Raw genomic sequence first — 21,289 nt, forward strand, 5'->3', positions numbered from 1 at the left:
CATTTACCAAGCCTTTATTATACATACAATTCAGGTGTGTATGCAGTAACTTGTTAGCAGGGTCTCTTAAAAGAGCTACAGAAAGAGGCAGTTATATAAAAAGGGCTATAATTGTACCTGGGCATTAATGGGTGAGAGCTGAAAATTAGCAAAGTAAAAGCACTTTTGTTAATTCTTTTGATTTCTCAAGTTAGAATACTTGAATCTTCTAGATGCAGAATGACACAGCTGAGGACTTGCAATCCAAAGTAATTTTCACTGGTTACAAAAAAGATGTGTTTGAATGAGTATAAATGAATGAGGATGACTAAGCATTATTCTTTTTTTCTAATATTACTCTAATAAAAAAAAAATTAGGGGGGGAAACTATAAAATTCCTTCCTCTACTATGAGAAAAAAAGAAAAGTAACAAAAAACAGAGAAGCCACCTCTTAAGATCTTATATAAACAATAATCTGCCCCAAACTCTGTGAAAAGACAGAAACCAAGTAAATTTAAAATTAAAAAAGACATCTCAAGAAATAGTTGAGTGATCTAATGATTAAAAGTTAAAGCCCAAGCTAAGAAAACCCAACAGAGACATAGGGAAGGGAAAAAGATTAGTGTCTGAGACTGTAAGGTTGAGTCTATAGAGTGACTCATGAATCCTGTGTAGGAAATCCGAGTTTTCCCTTGTTTCTGTGATGCTGTACTCTCTTCTCCATCTTGTCTGTCTTACTTGGACTTCTGGCTGTTTCCTGGCCAATTTTCTCATGGAGTCTCTTGTTCCCTCTTCAACTCCATTATTGTCAACTCTTGTCTGTTTTCCTATTTTTTTTTTTTTAAGATTTTATTTATTTGATAGAGAGAGAGGAAGGCAGAGAGAGAGGTAGAAGCAGGCTCCCCACCGAGCAGAGAGCCTCATGAGGAGCTCGATCCCAGGACTCTGAGATCAAGACCCGAGGTGAAGGCAGAGGCTTAACCCACTGAGCCACACAGGCGCCCCTGTTTTCCTATTTTAAAGACCCTGCTTGACCTATGGATTCTGACTAGAGCTTCTTTGCCTGTACATTTTTCTTTGGCTTTTTGGTCCTAGATTCTCATTTCTAAGATAAGGTGTTATACTTGTACATAACTTCTATTAGGTGGCAAATCTCTGCTAAGCATGCCTAGAAAAGTTCATTTAATTTCAGGCCCTGTCTGAGTTGATACTAAAAATTCACAGGTGGCTGATGAGGGTTGTTGAAAGACTTGAAGGAATTTTCAGCATCATTAGTGAGTATATAAATCCTACTAGTAACTTAATTTTGTAGCCATGACAATGATATTTTGAGAATACAAATATTTAAGCTCCAACTTCATATATATGAGGACAAAATATATATAAAGAACTTAGATATCGTCCAATTAAAAGCCTGGCTGATGTTTTAAAATAAAAATTCTAGAACACATAAAAGAAGGGAGGGTGGCTATTATTTATTTATACCTTAATTTGCTCCAAGAAAAAAAAAATTTAAGGTGGCTAGGTATCAACATTTTTTGATTCCTGACTTTGTTATTATACTGAAACAACTGAATATCTTAACTGAATTAGTGTCAAATTAACTGGACAACACACAAAAAATAAAATTTTATAATCCATCCTGGATTCACAGTCCTGCTTTTAAAAAACAAGGATGTTAAAAAATACCTTTTCCTTTTTTTTTTCAACTTGATTTTCTCTTTGCTTTTTGCTTTTTTCTTCTCCTCTTCTTCATTTACTCCTGTGTGTTGAGGGGAAAGAATCAGGATACCATGAATCTACACACTAATATGGTATGCATACATTTTTTTTTAAATTTTGGTTGTTGGCTGATGAATTTCATTGGTTAGGATATTATACTTTTCTTGTAATAACTTTTCCTTTCCTGGTAGTTTTTTTTTAAATTGAGGTATAATTGACATATATCATTACATTCCTTTCAGGTGTAAACATAATAGTTTGATATTTGTATATACTGCAAAATAATCACTGTAAGTATAGTTAACATCTATCACCATGTTACATAGTTACCCCCAATTTTTTTTTCTTTGTGATGAGGACTTATAAGATCTCTTCTCCTAGCAACTTTCAAATATACAGTACGGTACTATCAACTATAGTCAACATGCAGTACATTATATCCCCATGATTTATTTTGTAACTGGAAGTTTGCACATTTTGATTACCCTTATCAACTGCCTCTAACAACCACAAATCTCTTCTCTGTATCTTCTAGCTTGGCTTTTTTGTTTATTTTTTAGATTTCACATATAGGTGAAATCATACAATGTTTATCTTTCTCTGACCTATTTCACTTAGTTTAATACCCTCAAGGTCCTTAATTATTTTTATTTATTAAGAATCTTGTAAAAACTATTATAGGCTTTTTTAGAAAAATTTCTATCACTGCTAGGTACATTAAGTAAAAAAAAATTCATGCACTCCACCATTAATTTCCATAGCAAATCAATGTCAACAATTTGGTGGGCAGCACTTCAGGTCTTAAAAAGCAAAACAATACAATCAGATACAGATTTTCTCTTCCTTCTTCCTTCCTCCTTCCTTCCTTCTTTCCTTTCTGTCTCTCTCTTTCTCTTCTTCCTTTCTTCCTACCTTCCTCCCTTCCTTCCTAGTAGATGCCATGCTCAACATGGGGGGTGAACTCACAACCCTGACATCCAGAGAGTTGACCTTGCATGCTCTACTGACTGAGCCAGCCAGGTGCCCCTTGAATACAGCTTTTTAAAATTTTCTTTTTCAAACAAACTTAGCATTATGGGATTCTAGGATCATGATGTTAGGATCCCAGGACAACAACAACAGATCTAGTCTGGTGTGTTTTCTTCTAAGCTTGCTCTCTAATAACCAAATATGCATATACAGTCACTTATGTAAAATAGTTACATATAATTCCTAAGTTTTTGTTTCTCTCTTTTGAAAGATGGATATATGGTATTTTATATGGTATATAATACAGTGGCATATATAATATTTTGCAACTTATTTCACCTTTGTCAAAAAATCAGCTGAGCAGCAAAAAAAAAAAAAAAAAAAAAAATCATTTAGACTTCTGCTTCTGGGAAGATGAACTAAGTGTATTTTTTTCTATCTCTCCCAGTAAGTTCAACTAAAAAATACAAGACATTATAAAAACAAACATAAAAAATTGAAAAGTAGAAATAAGACAGACCAGCTAAGGATCCTAAAACCCAGAGAAGGACAGAGTAGTGAGTTCCCTGGAATTCTTGCTTCCTATAGCCCAGACTGGAAGCGCAAGAAGCAGGCAACCTGGCAGTGTCAACAGGTACATCAAAAAATGCCCTAACGAAAGCCTCATTTCCTTACCCAAAGGACCAAAACAGGGACAGCCTAGGAACAGGTAGCTAGTAGATAATAATTGCCCTTTCTGAAGTCAAACATCACAGAAAAAATAGGCACCACCCCTACCCCATGTCAGCAGATGCCAGATGGGAAACCTAGACATTCCAACCTTGTAAAGCTGTGATAAGGCCCCTCAATTCCCCAGCGTGCCTAAGTGGGTGGCCAGAACTTTCATCTCCACAGGCCAGTATAGAGATCTCCACTAATAGTGTCAATGGAGACCACTTAGGAAGCTCTGATTTCTGCTGCCACCCAGTAGTAATGAGGGATCCCTTCCATCTACAGTGAAGTATTGGCAGAGGAGAGCTCATGAAAGTCAGGGCCTTCATCACCACTCAGTGGTAACAAGACCACTCCCACAATGGGATACCTCAACAGGGAGTTGGAACTCCTACCTCCACCCGGCAGTAGCAAGAAGTCATGCCACTTTGAGTATTTGTGGAACCTGAGTGGGGAAACAGAACTTCTGTCTCCTCCTGGCAGTCACAAGGTGGTATCCCCACTTTTCTTTCTGTGGTCATACCAGAGAAAATCAGATAAAAGAGAAGGTTTAAGAAAAGTCAGAGATGCATAATACAACATAACAATGCCCAAGTTTGAGCTGAAAAGAACTCAGTAAGTCAAGAAGCAGGAAGGTCTCAAATTGAATAAAAAATCAAACAATGAATATGCAACACCATAATGAGAGCGGTATTAAAATAATCCAAAAAGATTTTAAAGCAGCTGTTATAAAAATGTTTCTATGAACTATAATGAGATGCTGGAAACAAATGAAAAAATATGAAAGCCCCCAAGAAACTATAAATCCAAAGAAGAACAAAACAGAAATTTTAGAACTAAAAATATAATAAGTGGAATTAAAATACTCAGTGGATGGGCTGAATAGCAGAATGCAAAGCACTGAAGAAAAATATCAGTGAACAGAAGAACAAAACAATAGAAATCACCCAGTCTGAGCAATGGAAAGGAAACAGGCTTAAAGAAAAGAGACTGAGGAATCTGGGGGACAGTAACAGAAGACACAGTATTTATGTCCCTTGGAGTCCTGGGAGGAGTGTATAAAGAAGGAGGGGCATAAAAAGTAATAGCTGAGAACTTCCCAAGTTTGTCAAGGGACATAAACTTACAGACTCAAGATGCCGAGTAACCCGAAACAGGGTAAAACCAAAGAAATCCATATCAAGTTAAATGACAATTTAACCTTTGAAAACAAATGAAAAAAAAAATCTTGAAAGAGAAAAATAATACATTACTTATGTGAGTGAAACAATTAGAATGGAAGCAGATTTCTTATTAGAAAGCACAGAAGCCAGAAGTTAAATGGCACAGCATTTTTTAAGTGCTGAAGGAAAGGTCAACCTAGAATCCTCTATCCGGTAAAAATATTCTTCAAGAATGAAAGAGAAATCAGGACACAGTCAGATAAGGAAAGATAAAAGAATGTGTTACCAGCAGACAGACCCTAAAAGAATGACTAAAGGAAGTTCTCTAAATGGGAAGGAATTGTAAAAGAAGAAATGCTGGAACATTGAGAAGAAACACAGTAATCAAAAACCTGAGTACAATAGGCTTTCCTTCTCTTGAGTTCCTAAATTATGTTTGATGGTGGAAATAAAAATTAAAACTATTGTCTCATATGGTTCTAAATGTATGTAGAAAACATAATTAGGACAACAGTATTAAAAAGGGTAGAGGGTAAAGAAACATAAAAGGAGGCATGGTTTCTACCCTTCACTTGAATTGGCAAGATGACAATACCAGTAGACTGTGATTAATTTTGTATACATAATACTTAGAGAAGCCACCAAAAATTTTTACATAAAACACCATAGAAAAATTTAAAAACACTATGGACTTGCATTTCCCATTAAAAAAAAAAAAAAACCACTATGGACAAAGCCAAAGATAGTACAGATACATCAAAATGCAATTCTACAAGTGTTCAAGTGACACTGTAGCTAAATCAAAGCACTAGAGATAATTCTAAAAGATATTCAAGTAACCCATAGAAGGCAGGAAAAAAAAAAAAACAAGAATGAAAAAAATAAGAATTAAAAACAGAGAAAGTCAAAAGAAAACAAATAATAAAATGGCAGAATTAGCCCTAACATATAAATAATTAACATAAAAAAAGAGATACCGATTAAAAGAAATTGGCAGAGTGGACTGAAAAATATGATCCATCCATCCACACTGTTTATAAGACTCCCACCTCAAATAAAATGATATAGACACACAAAGTAAAAGGATAGAAATACGTCAAACATTATCAAAGAAAACCTAGAGTAGCTATATTAATAGCAGATAAAACAGACTTCAGACAAAGAGGCATAATATAAAGATAAAAGTTTTGACTCATTAACAAGACATATCCTAAATGTGTATGCACCAAATAACAGAGCTAAAAATACATGAAGCAAAAACTGATAGAAAGGAGAGAACAGGCAAATCTATGATGGTAGAGATTTCAACATCTCTCTCTCTCTCAACAATTAATTGATACCATACACAAAGTAAGCAAGAACAGAGAAAAACTCCACAATACCATCGATCAACAGAATCTAAATGATATTTTAAAAACACTCCACCCAACAAAGGTAGACTATACCTTTTTTTCCAAGTGCCTACAGCACATAGACCAAGACAGTCTATACATCCTCGGTCATAAAGCAAATCTTAACAAACTTAAAAGAACTGAACATATACAAAGTTATGTCTCTGTCCATAATGGATTCAAATAAGGAATCAGTAAAAAAAAGATAATAGGAAAATTTACAAACACTTGGGAAAAAACAACACCCTCAAGTAATCCACTGGGCAAAGAAGAAGTCTCAAGTAAAACAAAACACACTGAAGTGAATGAAAGTGAAATATATCAAAATTCATGTAACACAGTAAAGCTGTGCTGACAGGAAAATTTATAGCACTAAATGCTTACAAGAGAAATGAAGAAAAGTCTCAAATTAATAATACCTAAGCTTGAATCTCAAGAACATAGGGTGAGAAACCTAAATAAACATAAAGCAAGTAGAAGGAAGAAAATAATAAAGCACAAAAATTAATGAAATTGAAGACAGAAAAAAAAAATAGAGAAAAAGAATAAGAAAAGGAGCTGGGTCAATAAACCTGACAAGTCTCTAGCAAAATGTGAAAGAAAAAAAAAAGACACAAATTAACAGTGTCAGGAATGATAAAAAGGATATCAGCGCGGACCTGTATACATCAGAAGGATAACTGAAATAAATCTGACAACTTAGACAACATGAACCCCTTTCTCAAAAAACAAACTGCCACAACTTATTTCACATGAAACAGAATATTTCAAAAACCCTTTAATTACTGAGGAAATTGAATTTGTAATTTAAAAACTTCTAAAAAGAAATCTTCAGGCCCAGAGAACTTCACTGAAGAAGTTCACCAAACATTTAAAGAAAAATTAACACCACTCTTATACAAATCTTATTCAATCTTTCAAAAAAAAAAAATAGAAGAGAATGAAATCGCAATAATTCTACGTCACTGTTACTCTGATACCAAAGTCAGACTAATATAGTACAAAACAAGAAAACTATAGGCCAACATGTTTCATGAATATAAACGGAAAAATCCTTAATAAAATATTAGCAAATAGAATTCAGGGGTGCAGAACTGGTTCAGTTTTCAAAAATCAATAATATAATCTACCATATTTACAAGCTAAGGGGAAATCATAATATACTGATCGATGCAGAAAATGCTTTTGGCAAAAATCTGACAACTATTCCACAATAAATACTCTGAGAAAAAACAGGAATAGAGAGTATCTTTCTTAACTTGATGAAGAGTGACTACATAAAAGTTAATGCTAACATTATACATAATGGTCAAAGTATAAATGCTTTCGTCCTCTAGGATTAGAATCCAGGTAAGAATGTCTTCTCTCACCACTCTTTCTCAACACAGTGCTGTAAGCTCGAGGTATGGTAATAGAGAAAAAAAAAAAAAACAAGAAAAAAGAGACTTACAAATCAAAAGGAAATAAATAAAACCACTACTATTTGCAGATGATATGTTGGTTTACATAGAAAATCCCAAGGAATCTACAAAAAACTCTTAGTGTAAACACAGACAAAAGAATTGCATTTCTGTAAGTCAAGCAGAGAAAGACAACTATCATATGATCTCCCTGATATGAGGAAGTGGTGATGCAACATGGGGGCTTAAGTGGGTAGGAGATGAATCAATGAAACAAGATGGGATTGGGAGGGAGACAAACCATAAGTGACTCCTAATCTCACAAAACAAACTGAGGGTTGCTGGGGGGAGGGGGGTTGGGAGAAGGGGGATGGGGTTATGGACATTGGGGAGGGTATGTGCTTTGGTGAGTGCTGTGAAGTGTGTAAACCTGGCGATTCACAGACCTGTACCCCTGGGGATAAAAATATATGTTTATAAAGGATAAAAATAAAAAAAAAAAAAAGAATTGCATTTCTATATACTAGTTATAAACACAAAGACAACAAAATTCAAAATAGCCTAGTAATAAACAGAGACAATAAAATTCAGAATACACCATTTATAAGTATTTTTAAAAAGAAATATTTATAAGTAAAAAACTAATAAAACATGTACAGGATTTTATGCTGAAAATGACATAATGCTGAGTAAAGAAATCAAAGATCTAAATAAATGGAGAGAGATCATGTTCATGGATGGGAAGACAACATAGTAAAGATGTTAATTTTCCTAAACTGATATACATTTTTAATGCAATTGTTTTTTTTAAAGATTTTATTTATTTATTTGACAGACAGAGATCACAAGTAGACAGAGAGGCAGGCAGAGAGAGACAGAGAGAGAGAGAGAGAGAGGGAGAGAGGAGGAAGCAGGCTCCCCGCTGAGCAGAGAGCCCAATGTGGGGCTCAATCCCAGGACTCTGGGATCATGACCTGACCTGAAGGCAGAGGCTTTAACCCACCGAGCCACCCAGGTGCCCCAATGCAATTCTTAACAAAATCTTAACAAGATTTCTTTGTAGATATAGATATTATTCTAAAATTTATATGGAAAGAATAGAGAATAGTTGAAACAACTCTGGATAAGAATAAAGTGAGAAGAATCAGCATATTCAATGTTAAGACTTATTATATAGCTATGTTAATCAAGACCGTGTGGCAGTGGTGGAAGAAAAGACACAAAGATCAGTGGAATGGAAGAAAGAAACAAACCTACACAAATATGACCGACTGCTATTTGGCAAAAATGCCAGAGAAATTCAATGGAGGAAAGATAGCTTTCCAACAGAGTGCTAGAACTGTTGGTTATTTTTAAGCAAAGACCAAAACCTGGCTTGAGTCTCTCATCTTAAATAAAAATCAACTCAAAAAGGATCATGGACTTAAACACTATTCAACGAAGAAAAGAAACAAAACTACGGAAATGTGCAGCAACCTGAGTGCATCTCCAGAGAATGATAGCTAGTAGAAAAAGCCAATCTAAAAAGATTATAAACTATAGAATCAATTTATGGAACAGTTTCAAAATTATATTACAGAAATGGCAAATTTTTGGTTGCCAGAAATTAAGAAGGTTGTAAGGACAAGAGGGAAGTGGCTGTGACTTTAATAGAAATATTATCTTGATTCTTATCAATGTCAGAATCCTGGTTGTGATATTATACTATAATTTTGGAAGATGTTATCATTGAAGGAAACTTGGATAAAGTGTACAAAGTGCTCTCTGTATTATCACTAATAGCTGCATGTGAATCTACAATTCTCTGAAAATAAAAAGTTCAAAGAAATCAATTGGCCATAAATGTACGGATCTGTTCTGTTCCATGGATCTATCCTTACATCAATACCCCATTGCCTTAATTACCTGGAGCTTTACACCAAACCCTGAAATAGGTTGTGCTAGTCCTCCAACTTTATTACTCTTTTTCAAAGTATTTTAGCTATTCTAGTTTTTTACATTTCCACAAGACCTTTAAAGTGGCTTGTCAATTTCTAAAACAGTCTGTTACAATTTTGATTGTGATTAGTTTGAATCTATAAATCAGGTTGGAGTGAACTGACACCTCTCTCTTTTTTTAAAAAATTCAGTTATCGAATACATAGTACATCATTAGTTTTTGATGTAGTGTTCAATGAGAGAACAGACATCCTAAAAAGATTTAATCTTCTATTCCACGAATATGGTCTATCTTTTGATTCGTTCATTTCTTTAATTTCCCTCACAATGTTTTGTATGTTCCAGACTTGCACATCTTTTGTCAGTTTATTCCTAAGTACTTCACATTTTTAATGCTGTTACAAAAGGTATTTTTAAATTTTCAGTTTTTGATAGTTTGTTGTCAAAATACAGAAATAAAATTGATTTGTGCCCATTGGTCAGTCTCGTATTCTACAACTTTGCTGAACTTAGTTTTCAGGTTACTAGTTTCTATAAGTTTATTTTTTGTTTGTTTGTTTTTGTTTTTGTTTTGTTTTGTTTTGGTAGATCCTACAGGATTTCTATATAGAGGACCAAGTCATCAGTAAATAGCTTTTACTCTTTCCTTCCCAATCTGGATGACTTTGATGATTTTTCTTGTCTTATTGTGTGGCTGGACTCCCCACTACAATGTTGAACAGAAGTGGTAGGAGTGGACATCTATGTTTCGATTCTTAGGTTATAGAAACATTCAGTCTTTAGCCATTAGGTATTATGTAATCTTCCTTTTTTTTTTTTTTTTTAAACATATGTCCTTTATCAAGTTGATAAAGTTCTTTTCTTTTCCTAGTTTGCTGAGCATTTTTATCAAAAATAAAGTTCTTTTCTTTTCCTAGTTTGCTGAGCATTTTTATCAAAAACGGACAGTGGACTTCCTCATATAATTTCTTAAAATGTTGTAATTATCATATAGGTGTTCTTTTTAAAAGAATATTGAAATGGTGAATTACATTGGTTGGGTTTGAATTAAAACATATCTTATACTACTGGGATAAACACCACCTGGTCATAACATCCTTTTCACATATTGCTGGATCTGATTTGCTAAAATTCTTTTAATTGCTTAAAATTGTTTGTGCCTGTGTTTGTAGGAGTCTCTATTTGCAGTGTTATCACAAAAATGCTGGTCTTATAAATTAGGTTGGAAAGTACTCCCTCTTCAATTTTTAAGATTTTATGTAGAAATGGTATTATTTCTCCTTCAATATCTGGTAGAATTAAGAGAGAAGCCATTCGGCTATGGAGTTTTCTTTGATGAAAGTTTTTAAACTAAATATTTGACTTCTTTAGTACATGCAAGCCATTCAGTTTATTTCTTCTTCAAAGAGTTTTGGTAGTTTGTATGTTTTAAGTAACTGTCCATTTTATCTAAGTTGTCCGATTTATTGCAATAAGGTTTTTCACAGTATTCCATTATGTTAGCACCTTTATAATTTGGAGTGTTGTCACTTCTTTAATTTCGGATACTGGGGTTTTTGTTTGTTTGTTTTGATTTTTACTTATCAGTTTGGAGAGCAATTTTTCAATTTTATAGATCTTCTCAAAGGGCTGCTTTTGGTTCTACTAATTTCCTCTATTGTTTTCCTATTTTCCATTTCAGTGATTTCATCTCTGACCTTTTTTATTTTCTTTCTTCTGCTCACTTTGGGTTTCAATACTCTTCATTTTCTAGTGTTTAAGGCAGAGGTTACATTCTAAATTTGAGACATTTCTTCTTTTCTAATACAGGAATTTAGTGCTGTAAAATTTGCCTTTTAAAAAAAAACTTATTTATTTATTTGTCACACAGAGAGAGAGATCACAAGTAGGCAGAGAGGCAGGCAGAGGGAGAGGGGAAAGCAGTCTCCTTGCTGAGCAGAGAGCCCAATGCGGGGCTTGAGCCCAGGACCCTGAGATCATGACCTGAGCCGAAGGCAGAGGCTTACCCCACAAGAGCATCCCATAAATGTTACACCATCTTATGTTCAAAATGCTTTCTAATTTCCTTTTGTCTTTTTTCTTTGACCTAATGGATTATTTAGAAATATGTTAGATTACATATATTGGGAAATTTTGTTAGAAGGTATTATTAAATTCCTAACTTAATTCCCCTGTGGATAGAGAACATAATTTGTATAATGTGAATCCTTCAAAAAGTATTAAGACTTGTTTTATAGCATATAATAAGGTCTATCTAGGTAAATGTTTTACCCGCTCTTGAAAACAAATGTGTATTCTGTTGTTGGGTGATGTGTTCTACAAGCACTGAATAGGTCAAGTTGGTTGACAGTGTTATTCAACTCTTACATATCCTTTCTGATTTACTGTCTTACCTGTTCCATCAATTAATGAGAGAGGAATGCTGAGATCTCCAACTATAATTGTGGATTTATTTACCTACAAGGATTTTCCCTGGTGGTTCTAGCAGTTTGTCTCATACAGTTTGAAGTTGTAATTAGGGGCATAATCACCTAGTATTCATAAACACTTAGAATTCAGATGCCCTCTGTACTAACACTTTCATCATTACAAAGAAATCCTCTTTATCCCTAGTGATATTCTTTGTTTTGAAATTGACTTGATCTGACATTAAAATAGTCACTTTAGCTTTCTCTTGAGCAGATTTTTTTGGTATCTGTAAGTTCAGAATGACTACTATAAACATGCCCTTCCTGCAAAGTTGTAAGAAACCAAGCAAATAAGTAGCTAGGGGAAAAATAACTACTTCCATTTAGGAATGATGGATAAGGAATCCAGTGTCTCAGTTACATACAGAAATTAGTTCTAATAAAAAAGAAATAATTCTAGAACTCAAGAAATCTTTTTTCCTGGCTATGACACTTAGGAAGTAGCAATATTGACAGTAACGGTATAAGAGAATTCAAGCACTGAAGACAAAAAAAAGTTTGATTTAGACAGTTCAGTGTTTCGATACCACCACTCTTAAAATGATTCCACCTCTATTTATTGAAGTTCCTTCTGAGACAGGATATTGAAATGTAATAGGCATAGGGAAAAGAATCTGAGTTTTTTCAAAACAGTATTTTCTTGGAAAATGATACAATTAACCTTTGGAGTACAAAATTGAAGGCAAAAAGCCCCTATGTACTTTACCACTTAACGTTTCTAATGTTCAGCAAGAGTGGTAGACTTTTGTGTAACACACAGGCATCACAGGATATGATCCAGTGCTTGGGAGACAACTTTGGGATAACAAGAAAGGACCACCTAGTAGCACCAGCAGCATCAGCCACTACATCTTTGCGTATGTCACCAGGTGTTTAGTTTACTCCCATTGCATTTCAATACCTAAGTGGTTCCAAACCTAGATCCATTAGTCTAAATTTCCATTCACTTTTGTGACTTCTAATCAACTACTTAGCAAATATCTTTTGTAGCTTTCTTATGAAAAGTATATTTTTAAAATAATTTTTTCAGTGTTCCAAGATTCATTGTTTATGCACCACACCCAGTGCTCTGTGCAATACGGGCCCTCCTCGAAAGGTACATTTTGAGCCAAATACTAGTTTCATTCTAATCATGCTATGGATTCACTTAAGCCCTATCTTTATGAAGACTGAAACCACCACTGTAAGTTATTTTCTTGAATCTGATTCCAGCAGGTACTAAAGGGAATAAGAGACACAATTATGGTAATATACAAATACCTGACTGTGGTATTTTCTCCTGGGCAGCATTCAGTATCAACCATCCTTAAATAATATCAAGTATGAACTTAACATAAACTTTTCTTAAACAAACAAAATCATACCAAAACATCAAATGAAGCCCAAACCCCCAAATTTTTCAAAATACAACATTTCTTTTGTGGACTGCACTAAAAGAATATCATAAAATATTAAGGGATGAGATATCAGGAGAGGACTACCTCCTGATTACAGGTAAATAGCTGATTAATACTGAATGATGCTAGGTAAAATAGAATGAGAAAAAAATCCATACTGTTGATTTCTTGGGTCCTTTGGAAATAGTAAAATCCTTTTACTTTGGCTTTCTGCATACTATAACATAAATAGGACTTCAGATATTTGCTACTATCATGTATAATTCCAAAGGCAAGTTTCTTTAGCAAGTTCAAAATATACTATAAAACCTTAAAAAGCTAACTAACTCATTGTAATGCCACTGAACAGAAAGCATGCTCACTCACAAACATACACAGTGAATCAGTAAGATCTTTAAATTCTTGTTAGGTACAGATTATTGACTCTTTCCCTGTTCACAGCACTTGTAATACAATTTTATAAGGCTGCATGGGTTCCAGGTTGTTGTACTGTAAGACAACAACTTGTTCTCATCCATGCCAAGTCCTGCTCTCACATTATCTAATCTGTGTCAAAAATCGATGTATTTATCATTTGGACTTTTGTTTTAAATGAAATATCAAATTATGTTCTTTTAATTCTTTAAATACATTAAATACATTGAAAAATATGCTATATAATAGAAACAAATGTAAACAAAAGCAAAAAATATATAACTTAAACGAAAATAAGTTTTGAGTTTTATTTGGGGACATTTAGCTCTCTTCCCCTTATGTCTCTATTTCATAAAAGCAGAACAACTAATTAACGTTAAGTATACTAAAAATTCTTTGCTTTCTCCTGGCTCTTCATTTTTATTGTCAACCAAAAAAGTACCCCCCAAACCATAACTTATTCAAAAGAGCTGATAAAAGAGCTCCCCACCTCCAAGAACCAAGGAAGGATTTAGGAGCCCTCAGCAAGTCCATGTTTTACCCTCATGCCATCAGAGATCCCGAGCAGCATCAGAAAGTTATCAATGCAACTAAGAACCTCTACCTCTGTATACTTTTTCTTCCTGTATTTAGGAAGAAGTTTATTGTTTATTTGAGTAGGGGGTCACTGGGCTTCCACCAGATGACCATGAAATAAATATGGATCCCTTTTATAATACTTTTTGAAATCTGCAAGATATCCTGAAATAAGCACTGTCTTGTGTGGGAGCCATGAGACTTGGAAACAAGTTCTGAGCATTTAAGTGATGGTAAGCAAGTGTATCTTTTTAAGGGGGAAAAAAAAAGTCTGTATTGAGTTAGTCATTCTCAATGTGAAGTTAAGGGAAAGCTGATTCTAACAAGGAAGTCTGACCAACTACTCACTATTCTGGTATATGGTATGTTAACTCCCTCCCTTTTCCTGCCAGGGTAAGATTTGCCCCAAGTTTTCTGATTCAAAAGTCACCTCTAGACTAAGCCACTATTCATGATAAGGGTGTACTTTCTCCTTCAAGATTGATGTGGTGAGGGAAAAAAGGTCAAGAACCAATAGACTGGGTAATCTCTACGGTAGGAAAGCACCACACTGTAAACACTATAGGACAAGTAGGTAAGAAACATGGATCACAATGCTACCTTCATGGTGACAAGTTAGTGACCTGGGGTGACCGTGGTGACAAGTTAGTTACCTGTCCTCAGCTCCTTTCCTGTAAAACTAGGTTTAAATTATGTGTTCTCTAGCAGCCTTACTAAATCTAGAGTTTTTGTTTTGGTTTGATTTTGGGTTTTCTTGTTCTTTATTTTTAGATAGGACAGTGGAGATAGATGGGGTGGGAACTGTCTCTGTGGAATTGACAATCTTAGCCTTTCTCTCCTAGAATCTTCATTTTGCTCTTTCAGCCTGGTCTCTATGACGGGAGTGGCTGCCTTCCTGAGACTGCCTCTACAAGTGCCCTAGAGACTCCCTTCTTATCTCTTCTATTCCTATAAAGTCTTCCTTTTTAGGGTCTACTCCCTTACTTTGTTAGAAACCTCTGGAATCAGTGCTCTAAGAAAGAGTACGTGAGAGGTAAATTCTTCCTTCCTTCCTTCCTTCCTTCCATTCTCTCTCTCTCTCTTTACTTCAAATGCCTGCCACAAGGCCTTTATTCTATTTCACACTCGGTTGATAATTTGGGCGGGTATATAATTCTCATTTGGATATAATTTTCCTTCAAAAATCTGAAAGCATTATCCACATCTACTAGCTTCCAGTATTTCTTTACAGAAGAACAAAGTTATTCTGACTCTTGATCTTTCACCTATGACCTGTTTTATCCTGGACTCTTGAAGTGTGAATTATATTCTCCTTATTTCCTATGATACAAAGTTTTGTAACAATGCGCCTTTGTGTGGGTCTATTTCTAACACCTGTAGCCTGCTGAGGTGATAGAGGGAAGACATCTGGCTTCACTGAGTAGGCAAAGGGAAGTGAAGGGGATTACTTCAGATTTTTAACCAGTTCTTCTGTTTTTAGATTTACAGATGCCTTTACAGAGGTACCTAAGGACTTATTACCAAGTCTTTGGGGAGTTTTAAAGTATTTACTATCAGGTGACTCCTCAGACTTCCTACTATTCAAGGATTGAGCTTCCTCAAGTGTGCTGTCCATTATCCCTAAACCCACCTGCTTTTCAAAATTTTGTTACTACTGCTTCCTATTTCATTTTCTTTGCCTTTGTGGGTTTATGTTTTTTAAAAAAATTCTTCCACTCTTACTTCAGTGGTGTTTCAGTAGGTAATAAAATCAAGTGCGTACAGCCAAGAAGCTATCTTTACCTGAAGCTGTATGTACTCATATGTAATGTAAGTCTTGCTTGCCCTTTCTAGGACTCTCCTCCTCTTGCCTTCTCAGCCCGTCCTACTACGCTGGCATTTGACTTCACTTACATTCACTAGATATAATGTGGAAAACTTAAAAAGTTTTAAAAGGTACATGGTTTATTCTCTGATGAGCTAAAATAAGATTTTAACATTTTGTACCTCTCTCATTCCATGCCTAAGCCCATATTCAAGTAAGTTGCATTTTTATTCTGTGTGACATCTACCACATGGCATTTTGAAGTTCAAAAAGTATTTTCACCTACAGCATTATATTTTATCCCTAAAAACCCCACTGCAAGGATGGGCCATTTATACACAAGATGGGAAAGAAATGGTTAAACAGTAGGTATGCAATCTTCTCTTTGAGGAGAGAGGAGGATGCCCCCAAGAGAGAAAAAAGGTAATTTAGTCAAATCTCTTCCTAAACAGGCTAATGACAGACCTCCTGGAAACAAATGAATGGTATTTCCTAACTAGAGAATAGTTGGCCAGGGGGAGGAGGGTGTTGTGCTTAATTAACAGAAATTTATTTCCTCACAGTTCTGAAAGCTAGAGGTCCATAATCAAGTTGCTGGCAAGAGAATCCTTATTTACAGACTGCTTAAAGTAGGATGTAGCTGGTTTGCCTAAGATTATTTATGGTACCTAATCCTGGGATTTATGGATTTATGAGGCATGGCTCCCTGGACTATATGGATATAAAATTGAGATATTTCATGATTAAAGGACTTTCTTTTGGGTAAGTAATGAAGAAAACTCATGTTAATCTTGGCCAGAGTGGATTCTGAAGTAGAAAGAAAACACGTGGGGAGCTGTATTGGTGGTCCTAGAACCCTTGCAGCTTTCCCTATGCCTCATGTCATGTATATACTTGAAATTACTAGTAAATCTGGCTACCAGTGAACATCTCTGATTGGAGTGAGTGTGACTTGACACACCAATTCTTTGTGATACCTCACAAGGAAATTAAGACTTGAAGTAGTTAAATGACTTGCTGAAAGGCACATGCTACAAAATGGCCAAACAGGTCTAGAAACCAAGTCTCAAATCAGAAGCTTTGTACCATGTGACACATCTTAGTGTGATGGAAAAACAATAACAAAACCTGCCTTGTGGAATCAGAAACAGACTTGCCTCCTGGTTCTAACACTGATCACTTGTTTGATTTCGGGCAAAGCACTTAGAATAGTCAAAGCCTATTTCCTTACCTATGCAATACCTATTACATAAAATACACGACCTATCTAACTGATCAATACAAGAGGACAATGAACATGACATAATCATAGGCAAGAAGTTTGGAAACATTTCTAAAGGACGGAGGGAAAGAAAAAGCACCACTCACTTTTTTCTTGTAGCGCCTGCGATTTACTCAGTTCTGCGTGCTCTTCCTCGCTCTCTTCACTGCTGGTGCTGCTCACGTCCAGAACTATGTCCCTTTTGGGGTCCACTCGGAGAAAATTGCGGCATTCAAATGTCAGGTGACCAGCTAAGTAAAACAAACACACAAAAACGTGAAAGACAAAATAATATATACATCATGTATTTGTGGTTTGTTGCCTCAGGGTTAAGAAACAAGTTACAATTTTAAAAATACAATGTCTAAACTTTGATTATTCAGTGGGTGATAGTTTGCTTTCCCTGAATGAACCACTCAAAAGAGAGAACTTCCTTTCTTCATCAGGGCTTCTAATTTAACAAGCATTTTTGGCTACATCACACTTCCTGTATTTTCCCTTTTTATGTACTTAATTACATAGCAACTATATAGCTTTCATCTAATTAAAGGTGTCATAATAATATAACTTTTTTTTTTTTTAAGATTTATTCACTTTAGAGAGAGAGCGAGCATATATAGGGAGGAGCAGAGGGAGAGGGAGAGAGAAACTCCAGCAGACTCCTCGCTGAGCCCAATGTAGGGCTCCATCTCATGACCCTGAAATCATGAACTAAGCCGAAATCAAGTTAAAAGCTCGACCAACTGCACCATCCAGGGTGCTCTTCTACAGAACACATAAATAAAAATTTCATTCTGGAAAAAAAACTTTCATTCTGATATCATTCACCCTCTAAAGACTCTCCCCATTATAAAACTGTAATAATTACCCATTTAGTGCATGATACAGCTTTTCCAAAAATCATATAGTACAAATAACACAAAAGTACAGGAAATTATATAGCCAATATATACCCAAGTGCCTATCACCCACATGTTAACATTTTGTCATATTCACTTAGCTTTCTTTTTTTAAAGTAAATCTTTGCAAAAGTACTGTACACACACACCCGTGCACACACACACACACAAAGGTGGGGACCTTGCACCATTCCTTGGAACACTGTCCTAATCCCATTATTCTGTCTTTGGAAGCTGGTATATTACAGTTGGTATTTATCTTTCCAAAACAGCACACTGCATTATTTTATAACCTAAACTCAATTATGCTTACCTATCAGTTTGCAATTAGTTTTTGCCACTCAAAATTATGTTTTGCACTTGTATACACATTCAAATACAGATACACACTAACACATTAACAATGAAACAAAAAGTTACCTCAAGCATTACTACATTTGATATTCAAAAACAAAGATAAGAAACAACACACAGTGCTGGTGGTAACCACATAATTGATTCCATGATCCATTAATGACTCACTCTAACTCTATGCTAGGGTTTATTTCTAGTCCTCTTACTTTAAGTGTGAAATCCTTTGTAAGTTCTACATTTATACAAGAACACCTCTTATTAGAGTCCCAATCTTAAGCAGGACCCCAGGCCTTGCTTTTATCTGTTATACTCTGCCAACCCACGAAAACACAAGTTCATGAACACTGGGTTCAGGAAATACCCTCAAGTCTTACCTCTTTGAATTTCTGTTTTCCTTTGATTGTTATCTTCTAGTTCTTTATTTTCTTCCTAGAACACTACTGTAACTAATATATGTATTGTACATTTTATACAAGTTTCTTAATTATTTGCAAGAGGACCCAGTCTGCCATACTGCTAGAAACAAGTTTCCTCTGTTGTGATTTCTTTCCAAATGAATCAAAAGTATTCTTTTTAGTTTACAAACATATGGAGTTTTCAAATTATGCTTTTGTTGTTTTATAAATTTATTACACTGCTACCAGAAAGTAGGGTCTGTATGAGATCAGTTATTTGCTATTTGCTGAGATTTATTTTGTGGACTATCACCTAGTAAAGTAAAATACATTTGGATGTATTTTAAAAGAATGTATATCACACTGTAGGATAGAGTGCTATGTCTATTTTGTTGTTTAAATCTTCTCCATTGTATTTATTTTTTGTCTAGTAACTTCTGATAGTGTAATTTCTAAACACCTCTATCATCAAAGATTTGCCAATTTCTCCTTGTAATACAGTTTTTACTATAAATATTTGGAGACTATATTAGTAAGCACAATCAAGATCATTATCATTTTACCTTTTTCACTGTTCTTGAATCTCTATTCCTAATACTGCTCTTGTTCCAAAGTCTGATGTTGAAATTTCTCTACCAGGCTCTTTTGGTTGTTATTAGTTTAATCATATGAAGTTATCATTTTTGTGAGAAAAACCACTAAATATCAATGATATTTAATCTATCTCCCTTCATTCCCCAATCCCTTTATTTTGAACATTTTTACACAGTCTTTAATTTTCTGTTGTTTTATTAATAATGACATATAGCGGGGGCACCTGGGTGGCTCAGTGGGCTAAAGCCTCTGCCTTCGGCTCAGGGGCTCAGGTTATGATCCCAGGGTCCTGGGATGGAGCCCCGCATCAGGCTCTCTGCTCGGCAGTTAGCCTGCTTCCCTTCCTCTCTCTCTGCCTGCCTCTCTGCCTACTTGTGATCTCTGTCAAATAAATAAATAAAATCTTAAAAAAAAAAAAAGACATATAGCTGCAATTAAGTTTCTTTATCTAATTTGATATTAGTCCAATTTTCCCCACATTTTTATTTAAATTCCAGTTAGTTAACATACACTGTAATACTAATTTCAGGTTTAGAAGTAGTGATTCATCAATTACATATAGCACCAGGGGCTCATTCTAAGTGTCTTTCTTAATGTCTATCACTTATGAAACCCATCTCCTACCCACCTCCTTCATGGACCTTCAGTTTATTCTCTAACATGAAGTTATGTGTTTCTTGGTTTGTCTCTCTTTATTTTCTCCCTTGTGTTCATTTGTTTTGTTTCTTAAATTTGACATATGAGTTAAATCATATGCAGACCAATCCTTTCTTTTTTTTTAAGATTTTATTTACTTTGACAGAGAGATCACAGGTAGGCAGAGAGGCAGGGACAGAGAGAGAGGGAAGCAGGCTCTCTGCTGAGCAGAGAACTTGATCCGGGGCTCAATCCCAGGACCCTGAGATCATGACCTGAGCCAAAGGCAGAGGCTTTAACACACTGAGCCACCCACACGCAGCCCACACTTTTTTAAAGTAATCTCTTACACTCAACATGGGGCTTGAATTCATAACCCCTAGATCAAGAGTTGCATACTTTACTAATTGAGCAGGCCAGGTGCCCCACTACCAGATCAATTTTCAATATTAATTTCTTAACCTGGAAAAACAGTTCCTGCCTCGCTGGAGGCAGTGTAAATTCACTCCTCATACTTACCCATGGCATAAGCCTAGGTTGCCAATTCTTGATTATTCCTTTTCTTCTGATTATTATTTTGCAGGAATTCATACAATAAAGTTTTCTGCCACTCTCCCTAGATAGTGAATGTGATTTTTCTAATCCCCACTTCGCTTAGAAAAGTCGGGCTTTATGCAGGAGTTCCCATCCCAGCCATGCTACCATCCCACAGTGGTCTGAGGCTTCATTCCCTATCCATAGACGTCTACCCAGTAGGCCTGTGGACCTCATCGTTTTCAGCTATTATTCCCTGTTCTGGCTTTGAGTTCCTTTTCATTTACAGCAATGGAAGTTCCCTTTCATTCATTTGAGCTGGGTTATTTCTGTTGTTGTTATTCTGGTTTTCTCAGCATTTCTGTGTTGAAAGCATAAGGAGGACCTTCAGTCTTGGTTCAGCTTGCCATTTTGATCAGAACTCCTGATGATACACTATTCCCTTTACTTAAGCTAGCTCTGCACCCAAACACTTCATACTACAATGAATATTTAAAGTAAATAAAATACTGAAGTCACAACCACACTGGAAGCAAGCTCCATCTCACATGCATTTTAGCTTTACTTCAATGAAACTGACCCTAAACTAATCTTAAGACAAGTGACCCATGAAGCTACAAATAGAGTTTCCTATTTTTTTTTCCTCTTGGGGGAATAAGTGAACAAAATTAGGAAATAATCGT

At 35.2% G+C, this 21,289-nt stretch overlaps 1 protein-coding gene across 1 annotated transcript in view; it reads right to left on the reverse strand.

Moving 5' to 3' along the window:
• The window catches only part of SREK1IP1 (SREK1 interacting protein 1), a 43,915-nt gene that overhangs the window by 3,176 nt on the left and 19,450 nt on the right, over window positions 1–21,289 (reverse strand). Inside the window, exons 3-4 of the mRNA XM_059417957.1 lie at window positions 17,302–17,445; window positions 1,670–1,742 (exon numbers count right to left, since the gene is read on the reverse strand). Coding sequence (XP_059273940.1) covers window positions 1,670–1,742; window positions 17,302–17,445 — 217 coding nt within the window. The remainder of the gene's footprint in view (window positions 1–1,669; window positions 1,743–17,301; window positions 17,446–21,289) is intronic.

This window comes from Mustela nigripes, chromosome 12 (assembly GCF_022355385.1).
Source record: "Mustela nigripes isolate SB6536 chromosome 12, MUSNIG.SB6536, whole genome shotgun sequence".
NCBI lineage: Eukaryota > Metazoa > Chordata > Mammalia > Carnivora > Mustelidae > Mustela > Mustela nigripes.